Source organism: Bos mutus, chromosome 4, assembly GCF_027580195.1.
Source record: "Bos mutus isolate GX-2022 chromosome 4, NWIPB_WYAK_1.1, whole genome shotgun sequence".
In the NCBI taxonomy this organism is placed as follows: Eukaryota; Metazoa; Chordata; class Mammalia; order Artiodactyla; family Bovidae; genus Bos; species Bos mutus.
This window is the reverse complement of record NC_091620.1, coordinates 33,232,737-33,245,478: the sequence shown is the minus strand read 5'-3', so window position 1 is coordinate 33,245,478 and position 12,742 is coordinate 33,232,737. Positions and strand designations below refer to the sequence as shown.

The 12,742-nt window shown below is 38.3% G+C and overlaps 1 protein-coding gene across 2 annotated transcripts in view; it reads right to left on the bottom strand.

Annotated features, from left to right (window-relative positions):
* FAM3C (FAM3 metabolism regulating signaling molecule C) overlaps positions 1 to 12,742 on the bottom strand; it is a 54,121-nt gene that overhangs the window by 21,072 nt on the left and 20,307 nt on the right. For both annotated transcript variants that reach the window (XM_070369324.1, XM_070369323.1), the window contains exons 3-5: positions 12,215 to 12,319; positions 967 to 996; positions 209 to 332 (exon numbers count right to left, since the gene is read on the bottom strand). In XM_070369324.1, coding sequence (XP_070225425.1) covers positions 209 to 332; positions 967 to 996; positions 12,215 to 12,319 — 259 coding nt within the window. The remainder of the gene's footprint in view (positions 1 to 208; positions 333 to 966; positions 997 to 12,214; positions 12,320 to 12,742) is intronic.

Sequence of the window (12,742 nt, the reverse complement as noted above, 5' to 3'; positions counted from 1 at the left end):
TCTTTCAGAGGAAAACTCTGATCTATATATGAAGCTGGATAAATGCTATGTTCTTATCACAGTCATACAAAATTTAAGAACTTTAAGACTCCTTACTTTTCTTTAGTAAAGGCATGCCCAATACATTTTCAAAAGATCCAATAAACTCAGATTCAATTTGCTAAAATTTAATAGTGCACCTTATACTTCCAAATTGATAAGCACTTACACATTGTCCTCTAGGCAGATTTTGGGTCCCACCACATTGGCAGCTCCACTTGCCATTTTAAAAGCAAAATGCTTCTCAGGGCAAGCTTTTGAGATTCCACATTTATATCTGGGAGGTTTTGTAGCTTTGGAGAGAAAAAAAAAAAATTTTTTTTTCCAAAGAAAAAAATGTTAACAGATTCTGTTTAGTTTGCTTCATATCTCAAACCACAAAGGGCATTATGCAAACACCAAGATATATATATATATTTATATATATATATATATATATACACACACACATATATATATATTTCAAACTACATGCTAGTTTTTTTTTCCCCTAAGAGTTTCAAAGAACCTCAAAAAAAAAAAAAAAAAAACACACACACACACAATCTCCTAGGAAACAAACTAAAAATGAATATAAATGGAACAAGTAACATGATCTTCACTGAGGGCAAATATAATTTATTTAATTATTTTTAAGGTTTATTTTACAAAGCCAGGATGTGGGAGGTTTGGGATTGTTACTCTTCATTTCCACTCCACATATGCCTGATGCATCACTGAATATCTGCTCACAAACTAAGTCTAACTAGGAATTCTCCTTTAACGTACTTTCTATACTTAAAATACTGAAGCTAAAAAACATTAATGGAACAAAATATCCATTATAAATAAACACCCAAAATATTGAGCTATCTAATCAAATAGTTTCCATATAACTTAAGAGAAAAAGAATAAACTATATGTAAAATATTGAGTGGAAATACTTACAACGTACAACCGCATCCAATGCTGACCTTGCTAAGGAAAAAAAAGTTATTTTTGTTAGAAGGAATAAGGCTCTTGGCAAGTATCACTTTTTAACATGTATAGAGGTAATAGGTCTATTAAATGTGTTTGAATTATTACTTAGCATACAATAAATAAAACATGAATATTACTTTAGAGGAAAAGTGAGAAAGTAACTTTAGGCTACCTAATTTACTACAAACAATCATGAGGAGTTATGGGGGCATTATTTTATTACTGATAGAGCATTTTGCTTTTACCTTTACATTTTTTTTTTAGTTTCAGTTATTATAAATGTAAATCCCAATCATATTACTAGCTATAATCACCACACTGTACAAATGCTGGGCTGGATGAAATATAAGCTGGAATTAAGATTGCCGGGAGAAATATCAATAACCTCAGATATGCAGATGACACCACCCTTATGGCAGCAAGCAATGAAGAACTAAAGAGCCTCTTGAGGAAAGTGAAAGAGGAGAGTGAAATAGTTGGCTTAAAACTCAATATTCAGAAAACTAAGATCATGGCATCAGGTCCTATCACATCATGGCAAATAGATGGGGAAACAATGGAAACAGTGACAAACTTTATTTTGGGGGGCTTCAAAATCACTGCAGATGGTGACTGCAGCCATGAAATTAAAAGATGCTTGCTCCTTGGAAGAAAACCTATGACAAATCTAGACAGTATGTTAAAAAGTAGAGACATTACTTTGCCAACAAAGATCCGTCTAGTCAAAGCTATGGTTTTTCCAGTAGTCATGTATGGATGATTTGTGAGATTCCCTGGTGGCTCAGACAGTAAAGCGTCTGCCTGAAGTGCGGGAGACCCAGGTTCGATCCCTAGGTTGAGAAGATCCTCTGGAGAAGGAAATGGCAACCCACTCCAGTACTCTTGCCTGAAAAATTCCATGGACTGAGGAGCCTGGTGGGCTACAGTCCATAGGGTCGCAAAGAGTCGGACATGACTGAGAGACTTCACTTTCACTTTCATGTATGGCTGTGAGAGTTGGACTATAAAGAAAGCTGAGCACCAAAGAATTGATGCTTTTGAACTATGGTATTGGAAAAGACTCTTGAGTGTCCCTTGGACTGCAAGGAGATCCAACCAGTCAATCCTAAAGGAAATCAGTCCTGAATATTCATTGGAAGGACTGATGCTGAAGCTGAAACTCCAGTCCCGTAGCCACCTGATGCGAAGAACCGACTCATTGGAAAAGACCCTGATGCTGGGAAAGATTGAAGGCCGGAGGAGAAGGGGATGACAGAGAATGAGATGGTTGGATGGCATCACCGATGTGATGGACATGAGTTTGAGTAGGCTCTGGGAGTTGGTGATGGACAGGGAAGCCTGGTGTGCTGCAGTTGCAAAGAGTCGGACACAACCGAGCAACTGAACTAAACTGTACATTCAATTCCCAAACTTAATAATCTTATAACTGGGAATTTGTATCCTTTGAGCAACATCTCCTCATGACTTCCACCCTCTCCCAATTCTTGGTAATCACCATTTCACCTCTGTTTCTCTGAGTTTATCTTTTTTCCACATGTAAGTGATATCATACAGTATTTCAAAGTTCCCTTTATATGGCCTTATTAAAAATTGTTGCTGCTGTATGGTGTTGTATACATATGCATATGAAGTCCTGGATAATATACATGAATCTATCTCAGAGGTTAGGCTGAGAGATTTGGTGGGAAGAACACAAGAGGGCCAGTGAGGGTAGGAAGGTTTAATTTCCCTAAAATCACAATGTACTAGGTGTAATTAGAAAAAAAAAAAAAAAGGTCATTATTAAGAGGGTTTTTTCAAAAAAAAAATCATTTATCAGTTAAAGGAAGCCAGAATTTCCTGATCAATCTTAACCTGAATGCAGTAAATCTTAACCTAGAAATCTACACTTAGAGCTTCTTAAAAGCACTAACATTTGATCTTAGCCCACGCTATGCATGTTAAGTTGCTTTAGTCGTGTTTGACCCCTCGAGACCCTATGGACTAGGGCCCTCCAGGCTCCTCTGTCCATGGGATTCTCCAGGCAAAAATACTGAAGCAGGTTGCCGTGACCTCCTCCAGGGGGTCTTCCTGACCCAGCGGTTGAACCAGTCTCTTGCATTGGCAGGTAGGTTTCTTACCATTAGATCCACCTGAGAATACAATACAGCTAATCAACAGTATTGTGGATAGCCATTTCTGGATTTGGCCAATAAGCATGTGGTGTCATAAATGCTTGCCAGCTGTTTGACTATAAATAGTTTTTAGTTCTGTACTGTTTCGGTAACTGTGAATTTCCTGTAAAACCAGTACTGAAAGAGAGAACAGAAAAGAATGCTAAGACTTAAAATAATATGTGAATGTTTAAAAACAGGAAGATGACTAAGTAACTGAAGGTCATCAACTCTACAGAATACTCAGAATACTATGTACCACTGAAGTAATAAAGGCAATGCAGTCACATGGGAAAAGTTTAATGCGTGGAATAAAGCAAAAAATAAACTTTATCTGTGAGTACTAAGAACATGCATAGATAAGGACAAAGATTTGAAGGAAATAAAAAATGATCAATTAGTAAATGAAGCTGCTGGGGCTCATTCTTTCACTTTCCTTAATTATATCATAAAAGGGAAAGATAAATTCTAGACACCATCTGGTCCAAAGCCCTCATTTTTGTAAATAAGAAAACGAAAATCAGAGAGTAACTAGCAACCAGTGATTAACAGCATGTAGACTGCTGGTGCTGCTGCTGCTTCAGTCGTGTCCAACTCTGTGCAACCCATAGACGGCAGCCCACCAGGCTCCCCCGTCCCTGGGATTCTCCAGGCAAGAACACTGGAGTGGGTTGCCATTTCCTTCTCCAATGCATGAAAGTGAAAAGTGAAAGTGAAGTCACTCAGTCGTGTCCCACTCTTCGCGACCCCATGGACTGCAGCCTACCAGGCTCCTCCGTCCATGGGATTTTCCAGGCAAGAGTACTGGAGTGGGGTGCCATCGTCTTCTCCGAGCATGTAGACTAGAAAGTCTCAATTTCACTTAGACCTAAACAAACATATACTATCAGGCTCAGGTGTTAGAACACTGTTCAAATCAGGAATGCTTGTATACCTTACTTATGACAGGAAGATACGTAGAAGACAGTGGGATCAGAACATGGGTAATATAACAGCTCATTCACATACATGGGGCACTCTGTCAAGTACTTTATCATGTACTGTTGATTTGTTCATCACCTTGGGGCTTCCCTGGTGGCTAAAATATAAAGAATCTGTCCGTAGTTCAGGAGACCTGGGGTTCGATCCCTGGTTGGGAAGATCCGCTGGAGGAGGGAATGCAACCCACTCCAGTATTCTTGCCTGGAGAATTCTACGGACAGAGGAGCCAGGGGTTGCAAAGAGTAGGACATGACTGAGCAACTAACACTAACACTTCTGTTTTAAAGAGAAAGAAACTGACATCAGATAGGTTCACCGATTGGATTTGTCCTATCCATAATCAGTCATTGATAAGAATCAGTTTTCAAAGCCATATCTCATTCGAGCAGGCAAACTCATATTGCATCCCCCCCGAAATGGGACAGTCTGAGGTCTAGTTATCACAGGTACAAAAACCACTGGTCCTTTGAGAAGCTGGAAGCCAGGATAGGGAGCTTTCAGGATCATTCTTCTGACTGCAGAATGGAGAATAGACTGCAGAGGGTTCAAGACTTGAGATGAGTCCACAAGCACAGGGACACTGCTTAAGTAATCCAGGTAAAAAACAGGTAGCAGCTGAAACAAAGGTAGTGACTGTGGGTTTGAAAGTAGTCGACGGGCTCAGAACAACTAAGGCAGCAACACTGACGAGACTGTGGAACAGACCTGAAGGAGGCATGAAATAAAAGCAGGAATCAAGTTTACTTCTCAGACATCCACCTTTAGAAGCATTCCTTCATCCATTCACATGAGCCAAAGAAAAAAAACCACTATCTCTCACTCATGATGTTTGTTATCTAGCGAGGAGATAGGATGTTGGATGGCTGCTGAGTTCCCTGTGGACCTGTTCATTTTAAGATACTTTGAGATGATCTGGGTGGAAGTCTAAAAGTCGGCTATAAATGAGACCAGGGATGAAGATATAAACCGGAAAACTGGCAAATGATGAGGTAGTGCAAAGAGAGGATTTAAAATGAGGAGAGGGCTGATGAGAGAAATCTTAGAGACATCAATAATCTACTAACATTCAAAGGAAGAGTGTGGCTGATGAAAAGGAGGTAGAAGGAAAATCACAGATGAGCCTCTAAAATGATCAAACTGGTTTGACTGGGAAACTTGAGAGAGATTAATAAATAAATAATAATGTCATTCAATTTAAAAACTTTACTGGGACACAATCTGGGGTAAATGTTTCTTAATCATCAGACTTTTGAGCAAATTACTTCCATTTAATTTGTGTAAGAGTAAGGGGAGAAGATGCTCAAAGGAGGGAAAAAAAAAACCTTTGTGAACATCTTTTCAGATTAAAACTAATTTTATCCAATATGTATAAGCAAAAGTCCTCTATCTGGCCTGCAGTTCTGAGAATTTTTAACACCTGGAGGGTAAACAGGTAACATTTCATAAATCAAACAGGATGGTTATAGAGTATGGGCACAGCATACAAACACAAAAATACCTCCTTTTCTGCAACCTTAATTCCTCAAACTACCTTGATGGCTTTAATTCTTAATGTCTTTCAATATATACAGTTCTTCACTTCAAGGAAACAACAAACATTTCTGATTTGTTTTTTCAGTGAATGTCTTTCAATGAGTCAGGCTAAAGAAACCTAATATAATTATTTTGTACTTTAGTTTTTAATAATAGCTCAAGTGATTTACATATATATTATTTCAATGGTTTAAATTTAAAAGGTAAAAATAAATTAATAGAATAGTAAGGACTGAAGGCAACAATATATGTAAAAATAATCTGGACTACTTTCAGCACATTTTTGTTAAGTATCCATGTTGAAAACTAATCCTGTATTAAGCCACAATCATAAATAAGACTGGTAGACTGTACCCACATTGATGTCCTGGTGTGATACTGTATGGAATTTAAGATGTTACCAATGGGAAACTGAGTAAAGGGTATATAGAATCTCTCCATATTATTTCTTACAAATGCACATGAATCTATAATTATCTTAAAAAGTTTCGTTAAAGATTGCTTAAAAAAAATCACAATTTATATTTGTACATTCAACTAATTTTAGGGAAAATTTTCATTTGTCTTTTCTAGAACTGTTTGTCTTATTTTTCTAAAACAGCACTATATAATTAACTCAAATGTAAATTTACATAAACTATCAAGTAAGTTATTAAATCAATAAATTGAAAAATGGGAAAAATTCACCATCCAAAAAACTACAGTTAACCTCATGAGGTCCTCAAAATACTGATTATAGAAACAATCTTAATGCCAAACTAAATTTAAGTTAGATGCTCAACAAATGACAAATACAACCATATCTCCGTTTTTACTCAATTATTCTGAAATGAGAATTAAAAATAACCACACAAATTAAATTTTCACCAGTTCAGTAGATTGGAATCCAATAAGGTTGTGTAGATGGATACAGAGTACAACTTCAATTATGACAACAAAATAAACCAGCTGCCCAAAGAATGCCTAAACTAAATAGCTAAAACACATACAATAAAAACTTGCAGGTTCCTAACACTAGGAGAAATGAAAATTAATACAGACAACTGCCTTAGTTAAAGTAGCTCAGTGTTTGTTCATAGCTGATAATCAGGGGCTTGTCAACTAACACAGCCTTAAACAAATCCTACTTTGAAAACACTCTTTCTCTACACAAAAGTCCTAATCTTCAATTATCTACATTCATTTTCCATTCAATCAGCATGTACTATCTATAGCATCTGGTGCTAGATGCCGGGTGAGTCAGCAAGACATTACTGCTCCCAACATTTGTTCTCCAGTAAGGAAAGCCAAATACATGGTAAAGAATAAAAGAAAAGAAATTCTATAATTTATGGCAGAATAAAATCAGGGCAAATTGAGATATAAGTACTAAGCAGTAGAACTGACAGTTTACAAAAAGGAGCAACAATCTAACAGGGAAAGAGGGAGACTCAAATACCATTTCTCCCAAGAAGGGGCACTCGTGCAGTTTTGAAAAACGAGAACAATTAACAGATGATGGGGAGAGAGAAAGAAAGATGTGTAGGTAAAGAATCAGCAGAGTCAAAGCCATGGTTTTTCCAATTGTCATGTATGGATATGAGAGGTGGACCATAAGGAAGGCTGAATACCTAAGAATTGATGCTTTCGAACTGGGGTGCTGGAGAAGACTCTTGAGAGTCGTAAGGACAGTCAATCCTAAAGGAAGTCAATCCTGACTATTCACTGGAAGGACTGACTGAAGCTCCAATACTTTGGGCGCCTGATGCAAAGAGGTGACTCATTGGAAAAGACCCTAATGCTGGAAAAGATTGAAGGCAAAAGAAGAAAGGGATGGCAGAAGTTGAAAGGATTAGATAGCATCACCGACTCAATGGACATGAATTTGAGCAAATTCTTAAACGACAGAATGATCTCTGTTCATTTCCAAGGCAAACCATTCAATATAACAGTAATCCAAGTCTATGCCCCAACCAGCAATGCTGAAGAAGCTGAACAGTTCTATGAAGACCAACAAGACCTTTTAGAACTAACACCCAAAAAAGATGTCCTTTTCATTATAGGGGACTGGAATGCAAAAGTAGGAAGTCAAGAAACACCTGGAGCAACAGGTAAATTTGGCCTTGGAGTACAGAATGAAGCAGGGCAAAGGCTAGTAGAGTTTTTTTCAAGAGAACGCACTGGTCATAGCAAACACCCTCTTCCCACAACACAAGAGAAGACTCTACACATGGACATGACCAGATGGTCAACACTGAAATCAGATTGATTATATTCTTTGCAGCCAAAGATGGAGAAGCTCTATACAGTCAGCAAAAACAAGACTGGGAGCTGACTGTGGCTCAGATCATGAACTCCATATTGCCAAATTCAGACTTAAAGAAAGTGGGGAAAACCACTAGACCATTCAGGTATGACCTAAATCAAATCCCTTATGATTAAACAGTGGAAGTGAGAAATAGATTTAAGGGATTAGATCTGATAGACAGAGTGCCTGTTGAACTACGGATGGAGGTTCATGGCATTGTACAGGAGACAGGGATCAACACCATCCCCAGGAAAAAGAAATGCAAAAAAGCAAAATGGCTGTCTGGGGAGGCCTTACAAATAGCTATGAGAAGAGAAGAAGTGCAAAGCAAAGGAGAAAAAGTAAGATATACCCATATGAATGCAGAGTTCCAAAGAATAGCAAGAGGAGATACGAAAGCCTTCCTCAGTGATCAGTGCAAAGAAATAGAGGAAAACAACAGAATGGGAAAGACTAGAGATCTCTTCAAGAAAATTAGAGATACCAAGGGAACATTACAGGCAAAGATGGGCTCAATAAAGAACAGAAATGGTATGGATGTAACAGAAGCAGAAGATATTAAGAAGAGGTGGCAAGAATACACAGAAGAACTGTACAAAATAGATCTTCACAACCCACATAATCATGATGGTGTGATCACTGACCTAGAGCCACACATTGGAGTGTGAAGTCAAGTGGGCCTTAGAAAGCATCACTATGAACAAAGCTAGTGGAGGTGATGGATTCCAGTTGAGCTATTTCAAATCCTAAAAGACGATGCTGTGAAAGCGCTGTACTCAATATGCCAGCAAATTTGGAAAACTCAGCAGTGGCCACAGGACTGGAAAAGGTCAGTTTTCATTCCAATCCCAAAGAAAGGCAATGCCAAAGGATGCTCAAACTACCACACAGTTGCACTCAGTAAAGTAATGCTCAAAATTCTCCAAGCCAGGCTTCAACAATACATGAACCAAGAACTTCCAGATGTAAAAGCTGGTTTTAGAAAAGGCAAAGGAACCAGAGATCAAATCGCCAACATCTGCTAGATCATTGAAAAAGCAAAAGAGTTCCAGAAAAACATCTATTTCCACTTTATTGACTATGCCAAAGCCTTTGACTGTGTGGATCACAATAAACTGTGGAAAATTCTGAAAGAGATGGGGATAGCAGACCACCTGACCTGCCTCTTGAGAAACCTGTATGCAGGTCAGGAAGCAACAATTAGAACTGGACATGGTACAACAGACTGGTTCCAAATAGGAAAAGGAGTATGTCAAGGCTGTATATGTCACCCTGCTTATTTTACCTTATAAGCAGAGTACATCATAAGAAACGCTGAGCTGGATGAAGCACAAGCTGGAATCAAGATTGCCGGGAGAAATATCAATAACCTTAGATATGCAGATGACACCACCCTTATGGCAGAAAGGGAAGAAGAACTAAAGAGCCTCTTGATGAAAGTGAAAGAGGAGAGCGAAAATGTTGGCTTACAGCTCAACATTCAGAAAACGAAGATCATGGCATCTGGTCCCATCACTTCATGGCAAATAGATGGGGAAACAGTAGGAACAGTGGCTGACTGTATTTTTTGGGGGGCTCCAAAATCACTGCAGATGGTGACTGCAGCCATGAAATTAAAAGATGCTTACTCCTTGGAAGGAAAGTTATGACGAACCTAGGTCGCATATTAAAAAGCAAAGACATTATTTTGCCAACAAAGGTCCATCTAGTCAAGGCTATGGTTTTTCCAGTAGTCATGTATGGATGTGAGAGTTGGACTATAAAGAAAGCTGAGTGCCAAAGAATTGATGCTTTTGAACTGTGGTGTTGGAGAAGACTCTTGAGTGTCCCTTGGACTGCAAGGAGATCCAACCAGTCTATCCTAAAGGAGATCAGTTCTGACTATTCACTGGAAGGTCTGATACTGAACGTGAAACTCCAATACTTTGGCCACCTGATGCAAAGAACTGACTCACTGGAAAAGACCCTGATGCTGGGAAAGATTGAGGTCGGGAGGAGCAGGAGACGACAGACGATGAGATGTTTGGATGGCATCACCGACTCAATGGACATGAGTTTGGGTAAATTCCGGGAGTTGGTAATGGACAGGGAGGCCTCCAGAGTCGGACACGACTGAGCAACTGAAGTGAACTGAACTAAGAGATAATGGAGGACAGAGCAGCTTTGCAGGCTACAGTCCACGGTGTTGCAAAGAGCTGGACATGACCTCGAGACTGAACAACAAGAAATCAGAATGAACAAAGGCTGAGGGTCTGTGTCTGTAGATCACATTCACATGGACAGAGCAAGTGGGTGAGGGGAAGTACAGGTCAGGAAGGTAAAAGCAGGCTGGGACTGAGTGCTATCCTGGTAGGGAGTTTAGATTTTACTCTGCAGTAGCTGGAAATACTGAAAGTTCAAGAGTTTTGAGAGAATCCCTCTGGCAGTGTTGACACAGGCAGATATCAAAGATGAGAAATAGACACAGGAACATCTCTGAGATGCCCAAATAAACCATCCAAACTAGAGATGATGATCCAAACCAGAGAAACACTGTGACCTCACCCAATCTCTTCTCTCTGAAAACTGCATTTTTTCCCAAAATAATTTTTCATTTGTACCTTTTCTGTCTGTTCAATCTCTTCCCATTGATCTGTAATTCACTGACTTTTTGCCCAAGGACTACAGACAAGCCAAAGCCTCTCCCTTACATCAAAAAGGAAAAAAAATCTTCAACTTCCTTCGGCCTTGAGCTAGGATCCCATAACCATCTTCCTTTACTATAACCTTTCTTAGAAGAACGAGCTACAACACACTGTTTCCACAGCAACACTGAACAAGTCCTAAATGCCTTCCCTGTTTTCGCCCCACCCTTCAATTGAAACCAGCTGTGCTCTCAAAGGAACCAAGCTGGCCCTCTGCAGCAACAGGACACAGCCCAGAAGTCAAGACATGTCTCACCACACTTGCAACAACTATTCTACGCTTGATCCTGGATACCTCATTTTAAGTTGCGTGCCAAAAAATAGACGGTTAGGAGGAAAACAACCAGCACATTAAGAAGAATGGTTCAAAGGGAGGATTTCATAAATTGATAAGATAAAACCTTAGACAAAGATGGCCTGGTGGAGAACAACCACAGCTTAACTATGTGAGAGATCCAACAGGTAGAAGTAAGACCAATGGACTAAAATTACTTGGAGTATAAAAGGTAGAATTCAGTGCAATATAAGGAAGCACTTTTAAGTAGTCATTGTAAGAAAAGTCACCTGAAAATGTATAAAAATAAATACGTACAGAAATTAAGGACTATGTGTCAGAACTGTCTAAAGCCCAATACCAGTACATGGTCTCTGGAGAGGAAATCAGCCATCACCTGGGAGCTTGAAATGCAGACTCTCAGGCCCCATCCAGACATTGAATCAGAACCTGCATTTATCAAGATTCCCTAGAGATTCCTCTGACATAAAAAATTTAGAGAAACAGTGGTTTAAGGAGTCTTGAAACTAGATGTGAGAGGGAGTTTATTAGGTCTTGGGGATCCCTTCCAAATACTAACTTATGGAAAGCAAAACTCATAAACTATTCCAGAGATCCATAGGCTGTTTCATCTGATCTCTGCCTACTAGGTCAAAACACTGTTTCTATGTTTCACAGTCTGACCTTTCATTAGTAATTTTTTAATACTTTAAACAGTGCCCAGCCAAAGCTTATTCAAATATTTCAAATGTTAACTTATTTTATCAACTTAAAAGATTTTGTTTAAAACTGAAGTAAGGCAGCTTTTAGTGGGACATTTACAACACAGCATCAAAGAAATTGGTAAAAAGAAAAATTCTGCAGAAAGAAAATGAGGGTAGGAAAAGCAAGATGGATGTCTATGTCTATTTAAAATGTTTTATCATGACTCCTAATCACTTGCTAATTGAGGGTTAGAATCGGCTCCAAGTTTTTAAGCAGCCAATTCAAATAGGGTGTGATATCTTCTAGAATGTGCATTTAAAATGCCATGATTAATATCCCTAGGCACACATAAAATAGGCCCCATTAAATACATTCAAAATGTTGAATACAGGATTCATGCTTTATATCGAATTAATTGTAAGATTTTCTATTGTGTATTTTAGAATATTCTAATGAATTGCACTTACCAATATAATTACATTTTCTTTTCTAGACAGATTAAACAGTAGAGTGACTCAATGTTGATAACTCATAAAAATTTAAAGACAATCTCATCACAAATGAACTTCAAGAAAGGGTGAAAAAAATAAAAACTTACCAAATAGATTTCCTAAACTTGCATCCATTTTTATTTCGAATACTTGAGAAATAACATAGAATGTCAGTAAAAATACTGCCACAGCGACCACCAGCTTTGCAGCACCTATATACAGGGCAGAAACAATTGAACATGAACTTATGAGCCCACAGAACTTTGTATTATGCATTACCATGGAAAAGTATAAGTGAATATTAAAACTCCCTAAGACTATTAAATATCTAATATTTATTATTGGATTTTAATTTTACTTGAGTTACAACAAAAAGTATACCAATAGTCAATTTGATTGACTTTGCTAATCAAGGAAGTATGAGATTGGCTAGCAACCTAGACACAGGACTGTTTTAAGTCATCTGCTTAGTTCTCACATGTAAAAAAAAAAAAAAAAAACATGACCCACTATCAACTTCTGACTGACTACACCAAAGTATCATGACTAATGGAATACCAACACCAAGTTTGTGGGATGACTCACTTCCAGTCGTTTTCAATTATAAAGGGCAGTGCTAGATACAGAGGACACAA